Source organism: Cololabis saira, chromosome 14 (genome assembly GCF_033807715.1).
Source record: "Cololabis saira isolate AMF1-May2022 chromosome 14, fColSai1.1, whole genome shotgun sequence".
Taxonomy (NCBI): domain Eukaryota; kingdom Metazoa; phylum Chordata; class Actinopteri; order Beloniformes; family Belonidae; genus Cololabis; species Cololabis saira.
Window position 1 is genome coordinate 12088592 of NC_084600.1, and position 25282 is coordinate 12113873.

Sequence of the window (25282 nt, forward strand, 5' to 3'; positions counted from 1 at the left end):
ATCAAACCAAGCCAAACAAAAAGAAAAAACTCAAGACAATGAAGCCCAGTACAAAATGGTAAGTTTATTTATGCATAAGATAAAAGCAAATTGTGAAAACATGAGTACACTGGTGCTTACATAGTATATGATCAAAAATCAAAAGCAGTAGCCAGGTCCTGCTTATGAAATACAGTTTATTACATGATGATGATGTTGAAACAGAAGTAAACAGCAGTTATATCTGGTCTCAGCATGAATCCAAAATGGATCAACAGCTACCAAATAAACAACATATCACATAATGAAAAATAAAATGATGAAATCCAATGAAGCTTTAACAAACATCCAATGAATTGACTAAAAAAACAATTTATGTATTTACACCCTTATCAGTTCAACTGCGGTCTTAGTTTTTTTAAGAGTTGTAGAAAAGTGAACAACAGTTGCATTTGGTTTATCAAAGTCATAAAAACTTAACAGATACTAAATATACATGAGTTATCAGTTGCTGAAAAAAACCCCAAAGAAAAACAAATAATTTACAGTATCATTGATTAAAATGAAACCTTTACCTATATGAAATGAATGGTTTATATTTTGCATTAGCCATTTAAAACGATACATGGATTTCTTAGATGTTTAATTGCTAACAGCACGTATTGCATTGCTGAATCTTTCATCAGCTTTGCAACAATCACATTTAGAATTCCATTGGGACAGGTTCTTCTGTTTGTGAGAAAAAACCCCAGAACTCCTTCAAGCTCATGTCATCTGTGTGCACCAAAGTGTTGATGGCTTCTTTAAATATTGTGTCATTTCTGCTCTCCACCAGCTTCTTTACATTGTTTTTAATCACTTCGTGCCGGTTGTCACTGAAAGCAAGGTATTCCTTCAACACGTCAAACTTTTTCCTTTGCACTACTTGGATAACGAGGCGTACCAACAAGTCAGACAAAGGGTGGCCATACTCTATCACACTATCTAATACACCCGTTGGACGACAGTAAGCATACCCAGCTGTATGCACGGCTACAACGTTGCAGTATTTGTCAAAAACAGGAGAGCCAGATGAGCCATGGTAAAAACTCGTCCCATAAGTTAGGACCTTCTGTTGAACACACTCTGCTACATCCTGAAAGAAAGAGCCAGTAACAAACTGAACGGGACCCTGATTTTCTCTGTAATGCCTCTCTACAACCTGGTTGCGATTCTGTGATGGAACAATCAAACATGGATCTATTTTTTTCACACCGCCATCTGGATGCCCAATGATGCAAACTCCACCGTCCTGGGGTGGGAAGCCCAAATGCTTTAACAGGCCAACGGGTAATTCCTGATGCCCACTGACCTTTAACACAGCAAAGTCACTTTGACACACATCAGGTTGGTATTCGAAGCAAACCACCTCTTCAACAATTATCCCTTCATCAGGCTGCTCCACACTTTCATATGAGAAATGCACAGAAACCTTCTCATCAAGTTTTCTGTTTTCATTGTAAATGTCTTTAATTACATGAGCGTTAGTGAGGACATACTGGCCAAAGAGAAGAAAGCCACTTCCAACGGGACCCCCATTTATTCTCACTTGACAAACAGATTTGCTGCGATCCATCAGTTTTTTCATGGTCTTTACTTCATTGCACCTCTGAACATTCTGTCCAAACTCCACACGGAGCAGATTCTGAATGCGAGAAAGCTTAAAAGGATTGTCTTTCATGCTTTTCACAGATTCTGTAAACTGTGACAGTAGGTGTTGCTGCATCCCCTTTGAGCCATGTATCTCTTCCAATACCTGGTCTGGAGTCTTTTTGTGTGTGCCTGCCTTCTCTGAGTCAGTTTGACTCAGATAATAATAAGCCTCCTCAAGACTGCCTGGCAGACTGTCTGGTGGCTTGGACTTGTTGAGCATTATAATCTGGAAAACTGTACCATGAAGATCATCAACAGGGTTGGAGAACTCTGTTATTACTTCATCGACCTTCTGAGAGAGCACACAGTTCTTTTGGAATATGACACGTTGGAAACGCCCATCTCTTCTCAGAGCATCCTTCACCCGTTCCCCTTTGTAGGCATAAACAGTCACTTCCTGGACTACTTTGCTTAGTTCAGGATTTCTCATGATTTTTGTTACATTTTTGCCTCCTTTTGTCAACACATGAAACATTACCAACTCACCGCATGTTTTTTTCCTCAAAGAAACAGGAGGAATGATTTTCTTTGGTGCTTTTATATACTTCACAGTCAGACGCTCCCCTTGTGTAATTAAGGTGCACGGAAGATGTGAGCTTACAGCTTTTCCCTCTTTCATGATGAGAAGTTCTTTCTTGTTGTACTTCGTTGCAATTTCATTGAATTGTGGACTTTTCTTCAGTGAATCCAGGACAGTTCCTGCTTTAGTGCAAGTGATTTTGCTGGAGTTTTCACCACAGCGCCACTCGAAGGAATGTGTTGGATGGGTATCGTTTTCCTGAGAAACCCCCCCCCCCCAAAAAAACAAAAAAAAAACCCAACAGGTTCACTTTGAGTAAAGCTTCATTTAAAACAAATCAAAACTGTTTGAATCAAACATTGGGACATAATTTATACACAACTTAAAGTTTCAGAAACATTTCAGAAAACGTGCATAACTCTGCTGTAAAACAAAACAGGAGACAAACCTTGTCATCTGAATTGGGATGCTGAGCGTTGTTCCCATTCTGGTTGTCCAGTTTTTCCTTGAGATAGAAGATAAATATGTAAATCTAAATGTACTATTAAATGAATGCTTTTACCCCCCCCCTGTAGGGACTAGAAATATGACTTCAATTTCTTAAGAGAATCTACCTTCAAAATGTTCTGCACTTGTCCTTCGTTTTTAGCCATCATCTTGTCCCTGTTGAATTGTGATGTAGCACTTGATCTGCAGAAAATACATATTTGATCCCGTTATCTTGTACGGCTCAGAAAGAATACAGCAAATGACTTAGTGATAGACATGTGTACGGTAGCCGAGACCCGCCATTGCTGAAAATAAAAGTAACGCTGCACAGAAACAAACGCTGCAAATAAAAGAAACACCGCTGCAAAAACAACAAAAACAACACCGGTGTCCTCTCACATAAAAACACCACGATTGAATTGGTTTGATATTGGATATTGGATATTCGACATTCAACACCCATAAAACTTGTGATACATACATACCACTGATTTTGGTCAAACCACTTGTGATGTGTTCATGGTCATCTAGACTATATATCACAAAACAGTAATTATAAAATCATATTATGGGCTGATTTAATGAGGTTTAATGAATTCAACACCCATAAAACAATCGGTGTTATTTATCACAAGTTTTATGGGTGTTGAATGTCGAATATCCAATATCAAACCAATTCAACCGCGGTCATAAAAACACCGGTGGATCGGCAAAAACAGTCCCCTGTAATTCACTCACGTTGTGGCTTTTTTATTTGCATCGTTTTTTATTTTATTTGCAGCGAGGTTTCTTTATATTTTCAGCGTTTATTTTATTTGCAGCGGCGTTTGTTTGTTTGCAGCGTTACTTTTATTTTCAGCAATCTGTCTCAATCAGTCTCGGCCACCGTACATGTGGCCCAAAAAAGAAAACTACAAATACTACGGTAAACCTGTGTATAAAAAAAAATAAAGAAACTATGCTTAAAGGCATTTTTCGTAAATGTTTAAAACGCAAAAACAGGTTGAATCAGTCTGCAACCTCAATAAATGTCAGGCGTCGACAGTGCCCTTCGCTCAACCGGGATAATCAAAACTCTCATTTATGCTATGAAAGTCTGCACAACGTTTACAAAAATGCAGATGTTATTCTCTATCTGTTCATCTGTTTTGGTGAACAGCATCTCAAATACTTGCAGTTAATTACCAAATATGTCTTGGAGATGAAGCCGCAGCAGTTGCAACACTAAACGCCCTCCTGAGGGCTTTAAACATGCACGCTTGTAATATCACCTTTTCAACCTTTAAATGGACCCAAATGCAGCTTTTAGTGGATAACTGTCGATAGACGGTTAACTGACAGCTACTGAAATCAGCAAAAACCCAAAATTAGGACATAAACACGGAGAAGCTTGGCATCAACACCTCAGGTCTGCTCGCTGTCGCTGCTCTGCTCACAAAGCCTTGGCGCCCTTTTGTTAAATAAGTGGCTCTTCTTCTCTCTCTCTATTAATGGAGGGTTTAACCACGTGAGAGGCGCATACTGCCCCCATGTGTTGAAAGAGTGAACAGCACCACAATTCAGAAGTCTGCTTTCCAAACACATTAAAAAAACTATCCATCCATCCATCCATCCATTATCTATAACCGCTTTATCCTTTGCAGGGTCACGGGGGTCTGCTGGAGCCTACCCCAGCTATTTTCAGGAATTAAAAAACTAACAAACGAATATTAAACTTCGATGTTATACTTCTTTATAATTTTAATTAAAAGGGTGTGAAAGGTGAAGGTAACAAAATTAAACAAATAAAATAAATGTAATACAATGCACATGAAATGACAAAGTGCGTCAGTTAGAATTATGATAACATTTGTGATAAACTGTCAAATTTAAACAGGATTTTATTAAAGCAGTAGTGATGTCATTAAAAAACAAAGCGATGTTCTTTTTAAAAATCCCCATTACAAAGCCATTTATCATTTTAAGTAAGAGTTCTCAAGATTTTAAGAAAAGTAAAAAAAATAGGGTAAGTGTTCTCTTGCAAATTGAGTAATTTATTGTCAGTTGATATTTTGCTTCTATTACTTTATGATTAGCCTACAACATTCACCCCAGTTTGTGTTATCTTACAACATTCAAAGTTCAATTCATTTTAACTAAACATACATTTCTGATACTTCTGCTTCAAATTGTTATTCTGACTAGCAACTGTAGCCAACTGTTGCCCTTCAAATAACATTTTGACATAAAGACCATAGATATATACGTGCATATATATATCTATATATACGCGCATCTATATATCCTTTATCTTATCTTTTATCTCTTGTCTTTTTTATCCTGTAGTTTTTTATTTTAATATTCTTGATCTCGATGTTTTATTTTTGTGTCTGTGAAGCGTCTTTGAGATCTTTTATAAGTGCTCTATAAATAAACTTGATTTATTATTATTATTATTATTATTATTATTATTATTATTATTATTATTATTATTATTATTATTATTATTATTATCATTATTATTATTATTATTATTATTATTATTATTATTATTATTATTATTATTATTATTATTATTATTATTATATATACGTGTAAATATCTATGCATGAAGGTGAGCACGAGATGTTAACTCCTTGATTAGTCAACATGTTTTCCTCCCTCAGTAATTATTTATTGAAATAATATCTCTTTGGTCTTTAAACAAGTAGCATGTATAAAATAATATAAAATTGTAGTTCAAGAACTACTGATCAAAAATGTAGGAGACATCAGAAAAAAATAGGAATAAGAATAACAAAAATAAGAATGGAAGAAGTAACAACTGTATAGTTTGTAAGGGTGCTTTTGCAGGGCATGCAGCTGCTGTCAAATATATATGTCCATAAATGCAGGACAGTTTTATTTTTGGCTCTTGCGGAAGGGTTTGGGTGAAGCACCGCCCCTCTCGGCGGTGACGGGCCGTTACGTAGCAACCGACTGTCACGTCTCCGCGGACGCTTTTTAAAGTAACACCAGTTGTTTCAGTAAAAAACAAACCAGCCTCATTTTCACAGCTCTAACTAAACGTTGCCTTTTAAAGACAAGCCAGCCAAAACTAATCTACGGGACAAAAAAAAAATCAAGATATCCGCTGTTGAATGATATGGCCAATGTAGAGGTAAGACTGAAGAGGGGAGACTGGTCTTCACGTGTTGTTGTTGCAGCAGTCAGCTGCTCGCTAACAAAACAAGCTGTCAAACAATCAACAGTAATCCACAAAAAATAGTGTCATAAAGTTTATTTTTTACCATCCTGCCTTTCTTACAGGGAAATAAACTTTGGGGAGGTCGTTTCGTGGGAGACACCGATCCAATCATGGAGAGGTTTAATGCATCGATCACGTATGACCAGAGGATGTGGGATGCTGACATCAGAGGGAGCAGGGCGTATGTGAAGGCTCTGGGGAAGGCCCTGCTGGTCAGCACCGAGGAGATGGAGAGCATTTTACAAGGGATGAATCAGGTGAAAGTGATACTCAAGCATAACAGTGATTCAGTGAAGGTTGAGAAGATGCCACATTAGTGCAAGCTCCAGAGGTGTCTTCAGTATTCACATTCATTACTCAGGTAAAAGTATAGATACTAGAGTTTAAAAATACTCCTGTAGATGTTGAAGTATCAACTCAAGTTTTTTACTCAAGTAAAAGTATAAAAGTACTGGTTTCAAAACTACTTAAAGTATAAAAGTAAAAGTAATGTAAGGGGGAAAAAAGCCATTAAGGACAAAAGCCATTGAAAATGAATGCATCTTAGTATAATGCAAATATATTAAAGAACCATATATGTGTACTATTGAGCATTAACATGTGTTTCAGAGAGCAGAAGATATGATGACTAGTTGCCTATAAGTATTGTAATGGTGCAAAAAGTCAAACTTCAGAGGCATGTTATCATTTATTGGAATGTACATCCAAGTTTAGTTGCAGGAATCTGAGGGAACGGATGTAAGAACAAAACTGGACAAGAACATCTGAAACAACCACAACCAAATTCACTCTATCTGGATGGAGCAATTTAACTGGATAGTTTTTGTTTAAAGGCCGAAATGAAATAGAGTAACAAGGCTGTTTTTAAAATGTAAGGAGTAAAAAGTAAAGATAATTGTGTGAAAATGTAAGGAGTAAAAGTAAAAAGTCGTCTGAAAAATAATTACTCCAGTGAAGTATAGATAACCAACATTTCTACTTAAGTAAGGTAACGAAGTATTTGTACTAATATTTTAAAGGGGACCTTTTAAGCATTCATTCAAGCTAAGATGTGATACATTTCCTGAATCCTTATGGTCCTGTGAGTATTCCAGTTTTTGTATTTTGTGTCTCTGTTGTTCCTAGATGACACAGGGCTAAATGATAGTATATCAGTTAGGTGCAAATTGTGTAAAAATGTGTGTTGTTTATAGTTTAAAGAGCTGCAGTGACCTCTACGTTGGTCAGAAAGATTCACATCTTAGCTTGAATGAATTTGCTTAAAAGGTCCCCTTTAAAATGATACCAAAGACAATATTGTGAAACATTGACAGATATCCTGTACATGAGTCTAAACCAGGATATGCACCAGCATCTAAAATGTAGTTTTCTGGAGGGGGTGGGTAAGATCATGAGCTGATAACTATGATACAGCTGCCACTCAGGAAGGGTTATCATACCAAAATATCCTCTAAGGACATGGATATTTTCAAAAATTATAAGCAAGTTTGGTCGCCTTGAGTGGTTCTGATATCTGGTCTGGAACATGGACTATAACAGTGAAGATTGAGAAGATGCCACATTAGTACAAGCTCACACGGTACACTTGCATGTGTGGTTATGTGCATCATTTTTTTGTTCTTTGGTGTGGACTCTGGTTCATAGCTGACAGCCGAAAATGTGCAAAGGTGCAGGATTCCTGCATTCTGCTGAATGTGCCGTGAACAATAGTATCATCATGTGACAGCTGCCAGCTTCAGTTACTCTTTTATTCAGGTCATTTTTCAGCGTGCCTCTATTTTGATGTGTCATTAGACCAACAGTTCAACTTAAATGAGCACATTAGATTTAAACTTTGTTGTAAAAATCATTGTATTTGTTTTTCAATTCTGCCCAGCCATTTGGTTGCATTGTAGGTCCATGTAGTTACACAGTCCTTCTTTTTTTCTGCAGATTTCAGAGGAGTGGTCCAAAGGTGTGTTTGTGATCAAAGCCGGGGATGAAGACATTCACACTGCCAATGAGCGCAGGTTAACGGTAATGCATAGCTTGTCTTTGCTTTAGAGAAGTATGTACCATATATAACACCTAGGCACTTTTGTATACAATACCATTTTTTGTTGTATTGGTGATCTTTTGCACTGGTGGAATGTAACCAAGTATATTTACTTAAGTCATGCAATTATTTGCAAACTTAAAGTTCTTTTGATATACTGCATTTCATTGTTTTCTTCGTTAAATTTAAATCAGTGCACTAGATTTCAAGAGCAAATATTGAAATCTTTGTTTCACTAAATCGATCCAACAACTCTTACAACAATTTATTTTATTATTTAAGATCTCTTGCACACAAAAGCCACGAGGAGTCTGTACATAGGATGTTTTTTTTTAAATGATAGAACCAAATAGCTTAGCCTTGGAGCTGTAATAATTTTGCTGGTAGATGTGTGGAAGAAACTGAGACGATCAGGCTTGGCTAAGAAAATACTCTCCCTTTAGAACATGAATGCAAACTATCCCACCCCTGAAAGTAGTAAAAACAACAACAAAACAATTGAATCTCAAAAGTCTAAAAGTTATAGAAGTATAGATGAAATGAATTGGTAACTGTAAAGAACAGTTAAATAAACATGGAACATATACTAAAACATAGTTTAATCTCCTAACAACCTTTTCTTAGGAGCTGATTGGTGCACCAGCAGGGAAGCTGCACACTGGCAGGAGCAGAAATGACCAGGTTTGTGTTTAAAATAATAAATCAGCACTGTTTGTGGTTGCATTTAATGTCTTATTTAACAGTAATGATTAGTTAATAGAGCGTTTTTGACACTGGTGTGTTTTGGTTGACCAGGTGGTGACTGACATGAGGATCTGGATGCGAGATGCCATCGCAAACCTGACAGACAATTCTCTTCAGCTTATATCCACCATGGTGGAGCGGGCAGCAATGTAACACAAATGCACACCAGTAGACGACTACAGAATGCATTGCTTGTTTCTCTGCTCTAGTATGTAGAGTCTCTTATCACATCTGTTTTAATCACAGTGAAATTGATGTCCTTTTTCCTGGATACACCCACATGCAGAGGGCTCAGCCAATCAGATGGAGCCACTGGATTCTGAGGTGACACCCTGGAGGGAACATTTAGAGTTCTCGTCTCCCATCTTTAATAAGATGGTCAACTCTTTTTTTGTGCTTCTCTTTCCCAGAGGTGTCAAAAGTATTCACATTCATTACTCAGGTAGAAGTATAGATACTAGAGTTTAAAAATATTCCTGTAGAAGTTGAAGTATCCACTCAAGTTTTTTACTCAAGTGAAAGTATAAAAGTACTGGTTTCAAAACTACTTAAAGTATAAAAGTAAAAGTAATGTAAGGGGGAAAAAGCCATTAAGGACAAAAGCCATTGAAAATGAATGCATCTTAGTATAATGCAAATATATTAAAGAAGCATATATGTGTACTATTGAGCATTAACATGTGTTTCAGAGAGCAGGAGATATGATGACTAGTTGCCTATAAGTATTGTAATGGTGCAAAAAGTCAAACTTCAGAGGCATGTTATCATTTATCCTAACCTTTATTGGAATGTACATCCAAGTTTAGTTGCAGGAATCTGAGGGAACGGATGTAAGAACAAAACTGGACAAGAACATCTGAAACAACCACAACCAAATTCACTCTATCTGGATGGAGCAATTTAACTGGATAGTTTTTTTTTTTAAAGGCAGAAATGAAATAGAGTAACGAGGCTGTTTTTAAAATGTAAGGAGTAAAAAGTACAGATAATTGTGTGAAAATGTAAGGAGTAAAAGTAAAAAGTCGTCTGAAAAATAATTACTCCAGTGAAGTATAGATAACCAAAATTTTCTACTTAAGTAAGGTAACAAAGTATTTGTACTTTGTTACTTGACACCTCTGCTCTTTCCCCAGTCATGCTGTTGCTCTGAGTAGAGACGTGGAGCGGCTTCTGGACATCAAGAACAGAGTTAATATCTTACCTCTTGGCAGGTTTGTTGTGAACTTAGTTCCTTGTCTGATGATTTTTTGACTCTTGGACGTGATCTAAGATCAACATGTCCCTGTATTTTATTTTTCCAGTGGTGCAATTGCTGGAACACCATTTGATATTGACAGGGAGCTGCTGCGGAGAGGTCGGTTCACCATTGTTGTTGTCTCTTTTTAATCAGAACATATTTGTTTCTGTTGATACATTTAAAAAAAAAACTTTTACACAATGTTTCCTACCCTGCATTGGTAGAGTTGGAATTTGATAGCGTCAGTCTAAACAGCATGGACGCCACAGGCCAAAGAGACTTTGTTGGTATGTACTGTCTATCACTCATATCAGATAACGTAGAATATTTTGGATTTAAGTAATTAATGTACAGCAAATCTTTTGCATTTCACAAGTTATTTTTTCTCTTTAGTGGAGTTCTTATTTTGGGCTTCACTGTGCCTGACACACCTGAGTAAGGTGGCTGAGGACCTCATGCTGTACAGCACCAAAGAGTTCTCCTTCATCACACTCTCTGACGCCTATAGGTCAGTCTATTTATTGATTGGTTGTCACTGAAGGTGGATTGTTTTGACTATATGACTCAGACTTACAGTACCGTATTTTTCGCACTATAAGGTGCACCTAAAAGCCTTTAATTTTCTCAAAAACCGGCAGTGCGCCTTATATATGATCATTACAGTAATTTCTGTTACTGTAGTCAGGGGGATTGTAGCTACTGTAGTTGGTGTCGACGAAGTAATGGCGCTAAAAACGTCAGGAATCGTCACAGACGTTCAAGACAACAGCAGCGACGCTGACTCGCATAATGGCAACTTTGACGAGACGGAGTAAAGCTGGTTTTTATTTTGTTAATAAAGTTTGACATACAGTACCTTTCTTCTTGTTTTTTTTGTTGCATTTGCTGTAGGATTTTGTAGCATTTCCTGTAGCGCAGCTCCATCAGGTAGATACGTAACTCAACCCCAGCCACTATAGTACGGTATTTTACCATATATTTACTGCGCCTTATAGTGCGGTGCGCCTTATATATGGAAAGGTTTTAAAATGCGTCATTAATTTAAGGTGCGCCTTATAGTGCGGAAAATACAGTATTTTAAGGACTGTGCAAGTCCTATGTGAGTTACAGAAATTAATTTGTAGATACAGTATGTTGATAGAGACATGACTTCTCTCAGATTTAGTAAAACAGATTATCCTCTAACATCAGCACATGTCAAGTTCTGGGATATAGTAGATAGTTGAGCGAATACTTGTTTCTCATAATTCATTTTTAAATAGCCTGTTTTAAGGTACAGTTGTTGTTTAAAATCACCATTTAATCAGTGAGGGGTGAGATGGAAAAGAGGCGCTTGTCAGTGGTGAAGCATCTAGGAAAATTCACGGGTAGGAATGAAGAGTACTCGCAGACACTCATCAAAAAATAAACCTGTGAGCTTGTAAATGTTGGAAAAGATTGACCCAAGCCAGCTCCATTTGGGGGAGATCATGAATCTGCTGCTGATAGAATAATTTATGATTAAAATTTGAATAAATGCAGCTCTCACAAGTGTAAGATCTGATTTAACACTGTTTATTTTATCACAAGATAAGTGTAAGTCTTAACTGCCAGTTGAGTTTGGATGAACTAGACGTACTAGCAGTTAATGTTTTATCTCCGTTCTGGTGTTTCTGCTATGAACTTCTGTATTTTTATTTGCTTATGCTTTATTTTCCTTCTTTCAATCTCTATCTGCATGTGTAGCACGGGCAGCAGTCTGATGCCTCAGAAGAAGAACGCCGACAGTCTGGAGCTGATCCGGAGCAAAGCAGGTCGTGTCTTTGGCAGAGTAAGACAAAAAAATACATCTATGTTATAAACTGAGCCATCTGTGCGTTATTCACAAAAAGGCTTTAAAGTTCTGCCTCCATATGTACTTATAAGTCACTTTTTCTCCCTTTTTTAATATCTGGAAATGTAAGAATTATATTAAAATAAGTCTTTGGTTTGTCTTTGTAAGATGAAGTGTATCTAGAATACATAAAGCAACGGATGCTTAATTTATAGGGGGAGACGCAGGGAGAACGTAGTCCTTATTTGAAATGAAAAAAAAACAGTATTGGATCACTTCACTGACGTTATGAGGATCTTCTATTTTCTTCTTGATGGTTCTTATTATTCTGTGAAAGCATCTACTGCAAGGTAACAGCAAATAAAGTCCACAGTAACGTTATTCTGTTAATCCCAATTGTTCAAAGGGCAAAACACATGAAAAAGGGGGCAGTTCTTCCAATAAATCAAACAGTTTTTGTGGCTCAAGAGCATATTTTAGCTACTTTTGATTGAATGGAGTTCAAATATTATTTTTTAAACTGCCCAAGAAATATAAAAAATTTTCATAGAAATAATGTCCTTGCATAGTATTTACATAACAATATGGACATTACATTTTATTCCCTACTTCACACACACATTCTTTCTTCATTGTAATGGTTTCACATATTGTCATCATGATGATGGCATGGTGGTTCCTTTAATGTCAAATTCCTTTAAAAGGTCATCTGCATTTTTGCCTTTTTTATCATTTCTTCCTATAAAAAGTTTGAATTAAAAAAAAATCTCAAGGCTTTAGCTTTATTGTAAATTTTAAATGTATAATTATTTGAGATCATTGGGAGTAAACACTTTTTTACCTAAAGGGTGAAACCGTCTACATTTGTTTAAAATTGATGGAGATGCAAAATATTAAACTACATGGTCAGAATGTTCTGTTGTTGTATCAGTAAAAGCTATAACTGCTGAACATTTCAGAAGTATTTGTACAGAATCCAAATTAAATTCAGTCTATGATGGTGTGGGAAAATCAGTATCAGTTGAACAGTTATCACAATGTCAGGAAACATTAATGCCAGGAAAAAATATTGATGCTTGCAAGGCGTTTTATGACTCTGATGAGGCTTCACACAACGTTCACAGCTGTCGTTGTTATATTTGGCAATTCAGCAAAGCTTGATCACTGAACCACTTTACCTTTGAGAGGCAGAGAGAAATAAACTTGCAATATTACCTTCTTCTGTAATTTGTTGAAGTCTTTTGAAAAAAAAAAAAATCTAGATGAATAATCTATGTGTGTATTTCAGTGTGCAGGGTTCATGATGACACTGAAAGGTCTGCCCAGCACCTACAACAAAGATTTGCAAGTAAGTACTTGCATCTGCATGATTTCACCGTTTTTTTTTTTCCTGTATTTTGCCTATTTAATATCCTGCTGTCTCTCTCTTTGTCCGTCGTCAGGAGGATAAGGAGGCCATGTTTGACTGCTTTGACACTGTTCAGGCCGTGCTGCAGGTGACAACTGGAGTCATGTCCACTCTCAAGGTCAGAGATCTAGATCATTTGGCTCTCGTGAAAAATAAAAATAAATATTTTTTTTCTTTTTGAGTCTTATAATTGGGCAATTTTATACTTTTTTGCAAAAAAAAAAGAAAAAAAAGCTTGACAACATACATATTAAAGTGTCTGACGTAATCACCAGCTTACAACTTTGGCATTACACAACTGTATCCCTTTGTTTGTGGTTCCTTACATTTAAAAATCTTTAATTGGGTGATCGTTCAGATGTGTAGGACACTGTTAAGTTACAGGAGCTCAGAGTAAAAGGACCCAGCTTCTGAATTTTTACTCACAGCTGCACATATGGCTGTATCTTCTTTTTGAATTTCAGAAAACATAATGGCTGGCGTGGTTATGGAGCTGTAGGGCTGGGCGATGTAGCCAAACATTTGCCTATTTTCAGATAGATTTGAAATTGTAATTGTTGTTCCTCATTTAGTAAGTTTGTATTGTCCATTACCTGCTGGTACTGTTGTTCTTACCATTACTGACGTGTATGTATGTACTATATGTCTATGTCCATTACCTTCTGGTATTGTTACTCTTACCATTGCTGGTATTTATTATAAATATAAGTTAACGGTTTATTATAAATATAAGTTAACGGTTAACTATAAATATTACTATATACATTGTTCCTGGATTTGCACGCATTGTGGCCATGAAATGCATCTGCATTTCGTAGCCACAATGTGTGTGAATTTAGGTGAGGTGAACTGTAGAAAAAAAAAATTATAATTTGATATAGGTCTTTTTTTCATTTTTTTTGGTTCAAATGTTGAGACAGGAGGAAGCCTTAAAAAAAAATCTGTCAAGTTGTTAATGAGAAACAGGGGTGGGATTAAATAAGTTTTCTTCTTCCCACTCCCTTTCGAGTGTTGACGAATTAATTTGTATTTTGAACCTGCACCTGATAAACCTGATAAAAGGTATTTGTTTAATTTTATGTTGCACGCAGGTAACTTATGTTATGTTTATTGCTCGAAATAAATATGAATTGATCGATTGATTGATAGAAAGGAGATACTTTGCACATGTTTGTGTATTTTATTAATATGTACTGTTTAACAATAGTACCATTTAAAACTTTAGTGTTGCATTTGTTGTCTACCTGTGTCACCATGTGACATCATTGCTTGTCCTCTCCTGTAAACTATCTTTGAAATCTGTTCAACATGACAATGTGGCTGTAAAGGAGTCAAAGAGCCACTAATACCAGGCCATTTAAAACTTTTTTTTAAATGAGCTGTGATGTACTCTTTGAAAATGACTAGTAAAAATATAAAAAAAAGGGAAAAAAAATGTAGTCGTAGACCGTTGAGACTAGTTTCCTTTGCTTCTTCTGTTTCAGATTAATCCGAGTGTGATGGAAGCTGCTCTTAGTCCAGACATGTTGGCCACGGATCTGGCTTACTACCTGGTGAGGAAAGGGGTGAGTAGTGCCAGCAAACACAACCTGTTCAAAAGATGCCCCGTTAAAGAGCTGGACGTGTGCTTTTGGGGGTTTTATTAAAAGTCTCTATCAGTTTAGGAAAATTCACAACTTTTGTGAATTTATTTGGGGCTGGTTTCCTTGAGTAGGGTGCAGTTCTTGTCTATCACCTGTATTTATTGATCTCTCAGTTTCCTGGTCAAGACAGGAAAGAAGATAGATACTGCAATGTTTTTCCTCTTATCTGCACCAAGTAGAAAACTCCCTGACTCTGAGGAAAATGAATTATGGGTGAAAAATGATTCCCGTGACGTACAGGTGTAATCATAGCAAAAGCAGAAAGATGTTTACGAGTGTTTGGTGTCGTGTTCTGTACTTGCAGGCAGAGGTGTCAAGTAACGAAGTACAAATACTTCGTTACCTTACCGAAATTTTGGTTATCTATACTTCACTGGAGTAATTATTTTTCAGACGACTTTTTACTTTTACTCCTTACATTTTCACGCAATTATCTGTACTTGTTACTCCTTACATTTAAAAAACAGCCTCGTTACTCTATTTCATTTCGGCCTTTAAAAAAAAACTATCCAGTTAAATTGCTCCATCCAGATAGAGTGAATTTGGTTGTGGTTGTTTCAGATGTTCTTGTCCAGTTTTGTTCTTACATCCGTTCCCTCAGATTTCTGCAACTAAACTTGGATGTACATTCCAATAAAGGTTAGGATAAATGATAACATGCCTCTGAAGTTTGACTTTTTGCACCATTACAATACTTATAGGCAACTAGTCATCATATCTTCTGCTCTCTGAAACACATGTTAATGCTCAATAGTACACATATATGGTTCTTTAATATATGTGCATTATACTAAGATGCATTCATTTTCAATGGCTTTTGTCCTTAATGGCTTTTTTCCCCCTTACATTACTTTTACTTTTATACTTTAAGTAGTTTTGAAACCAGTACTTTTATACTTTTACTTGAGTAAAAAACTTGACTTGATTCTTCAACTTCTACAGGAGTATTTTTAAACTCTAGTATCTATACTTCTACCTGAGTAATGAATGTGAATACTTTTGACACCTCTGTTTGTTGATGCCATAGGACTGGGAAATTATTATAACTATATTGTATATAATTATTGAATTATGCAGGTACCGTTCAGAGAAGCTCACGGCCTCTCTGGCAAAGCTGTGTTTGCTGCTGAATCCAAAAGCATCAGCTTAAATCAGCTCACCATGCAAGACTTGACTGCTGTTAGGTGACTTCCTCTCATTCTCTCACACTTACTCACAACATGCAACTTTACCATATTTACCATTTTTTGGTGTTTAAAAAAAAAAAAATCTTCTCATGATTTTGAATCTCTTCTTTATTCTTTTCTCTCTATGCGTTGGGTGATTTCAGCCCTCTGTTTGAAAGCGACGTGTCTTCGGTGTGGGACTACAGGAGCAGCGTGGAGCAGTACAGCGCTCCCGGAGGAACCGCCAAGAGCAGCGTCTCTGCCCAGGTGGAGCACCTGAGAAACTGGCTAAAAAAACAGGCAAAGTGACTTCCACCAAATAACACCTTTACAATTCTGAATCAGGTTTACTGCAAACATGTAGATCAATATGAACTCTTAGATCCAGGTCAAAGTGAATTATTGTGAACTTGAAAACCAAACTGCCTTTAAAACAAGCTCCTCTTGAAGTAAATGTGAAATGATGTGTTATCTGTGGATGCACAAGCTCATTCTAACAAAATCAATAAACAGTGTTGTTACAAATACTATTAAGGCTGATTTCTTCCTCACCATTTAACAATTTGAAGGGATTTAGCAGCTTATCTAATAATATACCCTTTTATTGATTTAACTAAGTTTATCTGCCTAAAGTTGCAGCCTTTAAAGTTCGGCGTTGATTTAATGATGCATTTGAACCTGGAGAGCCAGGTTTGGTCAGATATTCGGGACAACAGTCTGTTTTTTAGTTATTTAGTTTACAGGTTAGTTATTTGTGAGCAGATGGGGCAATAAAGTTATGTATAAAGCAGGAAAAAGAGAATTAGGTATCAAATCATAAACAGTCTGTTCATTTGAACTATTCTGCTTATTCTTATGTTTATTTGCTCCTTTTCATTATTGCATAATATAAAGGTGTTACTCCTGAAGAGAATCACAGCAAATTCATGAACACTTAGAACTCTTTTAATTTCCCACATATAAACAAAAGTACAGTACATTTAAATGTCTTAATTATCCAACACTTTGTTATCCTATAAATGAAAAATGTAAAAAAGATGGAGTGAATAAGCAGTTAATGTAAAAGGAAAGTCCCTCAGCTTGTTCAAAAAAAAAGGAAAAAGGAAAGGAAGAGAAAAAACTCCTACATTTTTTTACTCAACACTTAATGTTCATGTTGAAAACAAATCTAAGAAAATCACTACTTCTGACATGCTATTTAAAACTCACACAGAAACAAGTTTCTATACAAACACTAGAGATTTCCTCGGCTGTCGATTAGAATTATGTGATTTTCTGGTTGACTGGCTGTGATTGGACTTTTAGCACATTAAGCTCTCAGAAACCAGATACCCCACCTACTACACCTTACACTTTTCCATTTGCACTCGGTGCTACTTAAAAAAGTGACTTGTAACTGGAACTCTTTGACGTGTGATGGGGCTGGGGATCGAACATTCCTGTTGGGTGGCATCCATCTTTTTTTTTACCCCAATGCAGTGATTTGTTTTAAGCTGAGGGTTTGAAGAGAAAACGTTTCCCCTGCTATGGGTTGCACTTTTATATTTTGAAATGTGTGCAAAGGGAGAAAAGAGAAAAATAACGCATAATCTGGTCCATGGAGGGGGATACACCTCAAGTCCTTACAGGCGTTGTAACTATTTTATTTTCTATGCGAGACAATCCTGCAGCCTGATACAGTTTTAGAGGACATTAAAGTAATGATGGTCAGTGTTTTATCAGGACCAGTCTTACATAAATAAAGATTGTAAGTGGTAAATTGTGGTACCTGAGAGACAGTCAAAATCTATCGGTCAGAACTTTGCAGACATTAGAATCATCCCTTAAAAAAAACGCAATCAGAGCATCTCTAAAATTTACTACTGGAGTAATTAATATTATTGAAGCAAGAAAATATCCATTTATAGGCATGGAAGTAGTTTTAAGAACCTATACTAGAGGACTTTAATATAAACTGCAAAAAAAATAATGCTAGGATCCTCAAAAAGTGGTTGTGCTGATATTCAGTCAGGACTAATTATTATATGCTTGGCATGCATGAAAACAGCTCATCACTACTGGATATACGGTACACTGGCTGGTCAGAAAACCACATGCTACATTTCTATTTTAGACTAATTATGATGCTCCATGAAATGAGAAGGTCTCATAAGAACTTTAAAACATTTGTGTCATACATTTATGTATAGCTATTTAGATATATCTCATATTTAACTACAATATTCAGTCTTTCAGACAACTCAGGGTGTTTTTTTTTTTTTTTTTATACAAATTAACGTGGAAGAATGTGTGGAGAATTAAGAAACTTGTGTTCTGACTTTTGCTGCAGTTGTTCACCCGTACAACAGAGGAAGACTCTGCTGGAGATGTATTTTGGTGGCACCTTGGTAGAGTGCAAATGAAGGAGAACAAGTTGTAAAATGTATGCAGAATATATAAAATGAAGAAATCTCAGCGTATTTGTTTACAGCACATTAGGATGGATGGATGGTGTTCTGTTTTTTAAGGGATACGGTATATTTAGGAAATGTTCACAATATCGGAGTGACTATTGAAAGCAACATACTCAGTACTGGAGTTGAGGGGGGATGGCACCCCCTTTCCATCCCTTATGTCATTTCATCAATGAATGTGGTTTTACTGCTATTTCAACATTTAGAGTCATCACCAGAAAAATAACACCAGAAAAATAACTTATTTGACAATTTTCACCTGTTTCAAGTAAATTTTCACTTGAAATAAGTAGGAAAATCTGCCAGTGGAACAAGATGTATCTTCTTATTACAAGCAAAAAAATCTTGTTCCACTGGCAGATTTTTCTACTTATTTCGAGTGAAAATCTACTTGAAACAGGTGAAAATTGTTGTTTTTTCCAGTGATGAGTCTTGTTTTAAGTGTAATAAGATTATTTTACTAAAATGAGACATTTTAACTAGAAATAAGACAAATATTCTTGTTAAGATTTTGAGTTTTTGCAGTGATCCATTTTACTTATCCTGTGAAGGACAGAGTCATATTGATAAGTTCAGAAAACTGTTCTTTATTGTTGTGTTTTGATGTATTTGATGTAAGCCCAGTGGATATTTAAAGCTTACAGAAGGCTGCATTTAACTGCTGCTATGTCATTCCTGCAGTATTTCTGCAGGTGTTTTGGTCAGTACTATTATTTGTAATATATTATATTATATATATAATATCCCCATATGATAAAATCCACCATCCCCTCGGATTTTTTTTTTACAACTCGAGTACTGAACATACTGTACATGTCCGTAGAAAAGTAAATAAACCGACAAAGGTTATTTGCATCTGTCTAGGGGTGTATGCCTTTTGCCCAAAGAGAACCTGGATAGACTCCAGCAGACCCCATCACATGGGAATACGTGAGCGTAGTTAAAGGATGGATGGATTTGTATTGGTAGCACACATTTGGAGGCCGGGTAAAATTGCAACAAATTCTGGCCAGATTTCTGTTGAACTTTTGCATTCTTGCAACATTTTATGACTGCAGTGCATGTGTGAAAATGTTCAAGGCTATATCAATTGGGAACCATAAATATATGTACAAAATTGCCACTGCTGTCCTTCTGATGGACTTTTTCTTTTATATTCTGAGGGCTGATCTGCCAACATCGTCACACTGTCAGACATGCAGCTAGTTTGGACCCAAACATTTTCATCATTTGTAATTTGTATGGCAAAAAACTGAGACACTTGAATTCAGGAATGACATAAATGAGCGTTAAGTTTGATAAGTGTACAAGTGTACATATACAAGCACATTACACCTGCAATCAACCCCTGATGGGTAAGAGTGGCAAATTCTCTTACTAAATTAGCATTTTGTGATAACAGCAACCTCTGATCCACAGAGTAACGCATGTAATCACGAGATAATATTCAGTATAGTGAAGCAGAGCCATAACACTGCACTGAGACCAGAGCTGCTGGAGTTGAGATGATGTTAGTGGGTCGCTTTCACTGTCGTCTTGCTGTGACCATCCTAGTTTATAATCGGTGTTAATCTAACTACATTTATTACTATGCATAGACATTTACATAAAAGCATTTGTTTTTTTTTTTTGGGGGGGGGGGCTCAAAGCAAATGCATCAGTATTTCTGCAGTTGCTTCGCCTTTGGTGTTTTCATGTGCTGACTTAGTGAATGAGAGCCGTGGTCACGAGGACGACGGAGAAAACATTGAACCACAGATGGATTACGCTCCTCTGTGCTGCTCCCGCTCTGGTGCGGTACACGACTCTGCCATCCAGAGGCTGCGTGGGTCTGAAGATGTCCGTCATGGGCATTCCTGTCCAGAACCGACACTGCTTAACCACTGCATCCAGCTGAGGAGGAGAGAAAAAACGTGTTAATAGCAGAAGAGCTGAGCAAACTTTTTTTTTTGACAATGGTAGCAATTTTCTTTATTTATACAGCAAATTTATTTGCTGTATAAGATAGTTTTTAACATCACAAATGCAATAGCACTGATTTTTCAGACCTTCTGTATTTATTTCCCACTTTTGCTAGAGCTTTGGAGGCATTTTACTGGAATATAACATGTAACATGTATAACATGTATGCGTGCTACGTTCAGGGTCCTCACCTGTTTGCTGCTGATGGCCAGCGTCTTGTGAAACAACGTCCAGGCTACTGCCTGCTCACATCCTGGAGTCGTCATCGAGCCCACGTAGCGGTAGTAACTGTGAAGGTCCTTGGACGCTGGGATGAAGTCATTGATGCGGAAGTTTGAGATCACTGTGGTGCTTCCTTGACACAGTAAAAAAGGAGAAATCAAAGTTAAGCTTCACCAAAAGTGTTCAGCTGATTTAAGCGTGGACAGACTATATGAGTTACGGCAATTTCCTTTATGGCAACTTTCCATTATTAAGTTGTCTTTGTTATATGATCTTTGCTGTTATTTCATATCCTGTCATGTAGTTATTTTTTATAACATCTAAAAAAAGATACCATTGTTTTGCACTCTGCCCAGAGCAGCGATTATTGTGTCCAAGGAAGGATTATCATCTGTTGTTTCCTGTGAACACGAGACAATCAACATTACGGTTCAAGTGTAGTTAGTTTTATTTGCACAGAAATGTGGAGTCTTGGAGAAGAAAACATCACAATATATTACCTCAAAGAGGAAGGCGAGCAGAGCGATACCCGCCATATCATGCTGGGCCTCGGCCAGAGAGCCGTATGGCTCTTTGATGTGGACTATGTGCAGCTGTTCAGACAAAAATAATATCATAATATAAACTACTACTAGCCCGGCTTTGGACCCACCATCACCCTTAATGACAAGCTGTGACCCAAATCTAGAGAAATGTTCAACTTCTCACATCTATTTAATGATGAGATGGTGCAGTTAAAACCTCAGATTGTACAGAATAAACAACAATTTCATGAGCAAACATTAAACAAAAAAGTGCAACAACTGAGAATTACCTCCAAAAAAATTAAAATAAAAAATGTAGCTTTACCTGATCCAAAGGCCTGCGACCCACTTTTAGGTCGTGACCCACCAGTTGAGAATCACTTTTCTTTTCACTGCAGTGTCTTGTGTAGTACACATCTACATTAATCAACCCTCTATCGGCACTTAATCCTTTCTTTAATAAAAAAAGGTGATCATTTTTAATACGGGCTGGCTGAACCTGATTTTATTGTCAAATACCCATTAAATAAATGTGAACTAATTTATAACATTATTAATGTATTTATTATTATATAAGACCAGTGAAATGCTTTTTTAAGCCATGGTGTATTTTCTTAAATATCCACTGGATATGTTGTTATACAAACTGCAATGTGGTGGAGAAATTAAGTATCATAAACCTTTTAGGTGATCAACACAAAAAAAGTTTTAAAAAATTTGCTAACATGTGACTTAAATAAAAATGTCTTTAAGTAGTTTTGGTTGAAAGGGAAGAGAATTAAGGCCACTGAAGAAAAAAAAATACAATTCTGAGAGAAAAGTCACAATTCAGACTTTTTTTCTCAGAAACCTAAAACAAACAAAAATAATTTAGGGAGGATTTTTTATTTTTTTTTCATTTGTAAAAAAAGTCAGAATTCAGAGAAAAAAGTCAGAATTTTGACTTTAGTCACAGAATTCTATTTTTATTATCTTCAGTGGCCCGGGTCCCTCCGCCGAGACACAACTTTTGCGGTATGCATTCTTTGTTGTGTCAAAAAATGATGCGCAGTGCACACACCCAATCAGAAACGGTACAGATATTTTGGGATTTTTTAAATATATATATATATATAATTATAAAAAAATAAAGGATCCCATAACCTTTGATCAGGTGGGCAGGACGCATGCTTGGGTTGGAACAGCCCACCCCTGCCCCAAATCCGGCCTTGAGTTCCAGTACACAGAGGTCCGACGGGAGGATTATGATCGTATAGTGTGAGCAGACGGGTCGCATCCGAGCATCGGCTCGTACAGTGTGAGACCCTAAATCGTGGGCTCTGAACTTTTGAACTCCGCGATCTAGTCGTGCAGTGTGAGATGGGGCAGTCTCATACGATTTAAAATATCGCAGAGTGTATTCCCGGCTTAATCCTCTTCCGTAGATTGAAGCCGCTGCAGTCTAATGAACTAATGAAGGTCGTAGTTGAACCTGATTGCTGTTTTTAGTAAAAGGTGTTGCCATTATTACACCCAGAGCAACGTGGCAGATGTCGGCTCCTGTACCTCCATGGGGAATCTTTCTCCGTCAATGGTGTGCTCTGAACCCGGTCTCCCGGTCCTGCCCCAGTGGAAGTGGAACTGGGCGGCTCTGTAGTGACCCGGCAGAGCTCCTCCGGTCAGCCGCACGGACTGTGGCAGAGCAAAGTGAGCTGCAGGGAAGACACACGTTCAGATTTGAAAGGAATCAGGTGATGCAAAAGTTTCAAAGACGCAGACTGGAGAGGAGCAGAACAGATCTGTCATTTGGGTTTTTAAACAGTGACATTCTGTTACCAGAGTGTCCTTTGTTTGTCACGGTGATGTTGATTGGGTCGGTGTGACCGATGAACTTGAGGGGTGGCAGGGCGTTGTTGACGTGCACTTTATTTGTGACGATGTTAATCGGTGACTGGCGTAATCCTCCACAGCGGGGAAACAACGTTTCCCAGCTGCTTGGATCTGAACGACACAAACAGCCACAGAAAAGATATTTAAAGGGCAGCAGATGAACCTCTGGTCCTACTGAGAGAACAAGATCACAAAGTCAGTCCTCCTAAAAATGCATTATATTTTTCAGGCTCCACATGTTGGCATTTGTGAGCGACTACATCCAGCTGTAACAACATGGAGAAACATTTAGTCTCATTTCTGTCACAAGGACAAGAACGGCCCTCAGACTGAAACACTATGAAAGAAGATAAAGATGTAGTTTATTGACAGAGGTGTCAAGTAACAAAGTACAAATACTTCGTTACCTTACTTAAGTAGAAATGTTGGTTATCTATACTTCACTGGAGTAATTATTTTTCAGACGACTTTTTACTTTTACTCCTTACATTTTCACGCAATTATGAATGAATGAATGAATGAAGTTTATTCAGTCATTGCAACACAAAACAACACCAAAAAAACATTGTACACAGCATTAACATTTCATACAAAACCAAAAAAAATGTGTTGAACAATAACTGAAAAGGCATAAGCTGAAGCAAAATGCTTATAAAAGCCTATCCTATAGTACCAACTTTCTATTATCTATTATCTGTACTTTTTACTCCTTACATTTTAAAAACAGCCTCGTTACTCTATTTCATTTCGGCCTTTAAAAAAAAACTATCCAGTTAAATTGCTCCATCCAGATAGAGTGAATTTGGTTGTGGTTGTTTCAGATGTTCTTGTCCAGTTTTGTTCTTACATCCGTTCCCTCAGATTCCTGCAACTAAACTTGGATGTACATTCCAATAAAGGTTAGGATAAATGATAACATGCCTCTGAAGTTTGACTTTTTGCACCATTACAATACTTATAGGCAACTAGTCATCATATCTCCTGCTCTCTGAAACACATGTTAATGCTCAATAGTACACATATATGGTTCTTTAATATATTTGCATTATACTAAGATGCATTCATTTTCAATGGCTTTTGTCCTTAATGGCTTTTTTCCCCCTTACATTACTTTTACTTTTATACTTTAAGTAGTTTTGAAACCAGTACTTTTATACTTTTACTTGAGTAAAAAACTTGAGTTGATACTTCAACTTGTACAGGAGTATTTTTAAACTCTAGTATCTATACTTCTACCTGAGTAATAAATGTGAATACTTTTGACACCTCTGTTTATTGATGCCATAGGACTGGGAAATTATTATAACTATACTGTATATAATTATTGAATTATATTGGGTTAACAAGGTTAAAATCACTGTGATAGATTTAACTGTCTGGCTCCTTGATGCGCCTCTTTTTCCCGTTGACGGACATTGCCAGTGTTTCCATCTGGTCTTACCTTTGCATGTGTCATCACAGTACTGGCTCTGGTAACACCACTGAGCTGGAGGAAAAAACACAGCAGTCACTTCACATCGTCCAGAGTTGCACATCGTTCTTGTTGACGACATCGTCTCAGTCAGCATCCTCACCAGCTGATTCTCTACTGTGCTCATTTCCTGCAGCTTAACTTTGAGCAGCCCAATGCAAACCTCTACAAACTAAAAAAAGTGAGTCATTCTTATACTTGTTGTGATTTCAATATAGATTTAGACGAATTTAAATACATTTAAATGTGTGAATAACACATTAATGGTTTGTGACACAGTCACACCATTCTCCTTTTCTTAAAAATCTTCAGGATGTTATGCCTTTTAAATGCAACTTTTATATATTACCAAAAAAAAAAGCAACTACGGGGTCTTTCATTTATGGCATGGCCTACATATTCAATTAAATTTCAATTCAATTTTATTTGTATAGCGTCTAATACAACAAAAGTTGTCTCTAGACGCTTTCCAGAGACCCAGAACATAAACCCCCGAGCAATTATAACATAAACAATGGCAGGTAAAAACTCCCCTAGTGGGAGAAAAACCTTAAGCCAAACAGTGGCAAGAAAAACTCCCCTTTAGGAGGGAAGAAACCTGGACCAGGACCTGGATCATAAGGGGGGGCCCTCCTGCTGAAGGCCAGACTGGGGGGTCGGGGACGTCAGCAGCACATTCACTGGTAGCTGGTAACCAGAGGGCTGCTGTTGTGACTGTTTATCCACGATTGGCCTTTTTTAAGTTGCAACATCACAAACAGGACTCAATTTTGAGAATAAACAAGAAGAAGAAAAAAACTTTTGTTGCCAAAGAGCAACTCCTTACTCA

The 25282-nt window shown here is 36.9% G+C and overlaps 3 protein-coding genes across 4 annotated transcripts; 1 reads left to right on the plus strand and 2 right to left on the minus strand.

Annotated features, from left to right (window-relative positions):
* Nucleotides 1-50: 50 nt before the first annotated feature.
* On the minus strand, nucleotides 51-4102 carry LOC133459592 (serine protease FAM111A-like). 2 transcript variants are annotated; one of them, XM_061739699.1, is made up of 4 exons: nucleotides 3953-4102; nucleotides 2806-2883; nucleotides 2640-2696; nucleotides 51-2449 (listed from the first exon to the last, which is right to left on the minus strand). In XM_061739699.1, the coding sequence occupies exons 2-4, from the start codon at nucleotides 2845-2847 to the stop codon at nucleotides 683-685; spliced, it is 1866 nt and encodes a 621-aa protein (XP_061595683.1). In that variant the 5' UTR covers nucleotides 2848-2883; nucleotides 3953-4102; the 3' UTR covers nucleotides 51-682. The 2 variants fall into 2 exon arrangements, with proteins under 2 accessions (XP_061595683.1, XP_061595684.1); XM_061739700.1 differs by lacking the exon at nucleotides 3953-4102 and adding an exon at nucleotides 3866-3951 and having other exon boundaries at nucleotides 2806-2881.
* Nucleotides 4103-5647: 1545 nt separating this feature from the next.
* asl (argininosuccinate lyase) lies at nucleotides 5648-16429 on the plus strand. Its single transcript, XM_061740843.1, has 16 exons — nucleotides 5648-5819; nucleotides 5969-6163; nucleotides 7839-7922; nucleotides 8566-8622; nucleotides 8737-8834; nucleotides 8932-9009; nucleotides 9819-9896; nucleotides 9987-10039; nucleotides 10147-10209; nucleotides 10316-10430; nucleotides 11648-11732; nucleotides 13024-13083; nucleotides 13178-13261; nucleotides 14628-14708; nucleotides 15864-15970; nucleotides 16117-16429. The coding sequence occupies exons 1-16, from the start codon at nucleotides 5805-5807 to the stop codon at nucleotides 16259-16261; spliced, it is 1398 nt and encodes a 465-aa protein (XP_061596827.1). The 5' UTR covers nucleotides 5648-5804; the 3' UTR covers nucleotides 16262-16429.
* Nucleotides 16430-20109: 3680 nt separating this feature from the next.
* Nucleotides 20110-24535, minus strand: ca4c (carbonic anhydrase IV c). The gene is made up of 7 exons (XM_061740730.1): nucleotides 24424-24535; nucleotides 22929-23093; nucleotides 22659-22804; nucleotides 21090-21182; nucleotides 20924-20990; nucleotides 20559-20722; nucleotides 20110-20298 (listed from the first exon to the last, which is right to left on the minus strand). The coding sequence occupies exons 1-7, from the start codon at nucleotides 24533-24535 to the stop codon at nucleotides 20110-20112; spliced, it is 936 nt and encodes a 311-aa protein (XP_061596714.1).
* Between the last annotated feature and the right edge of the window lie 747 nt (nucleotides 24536-25282).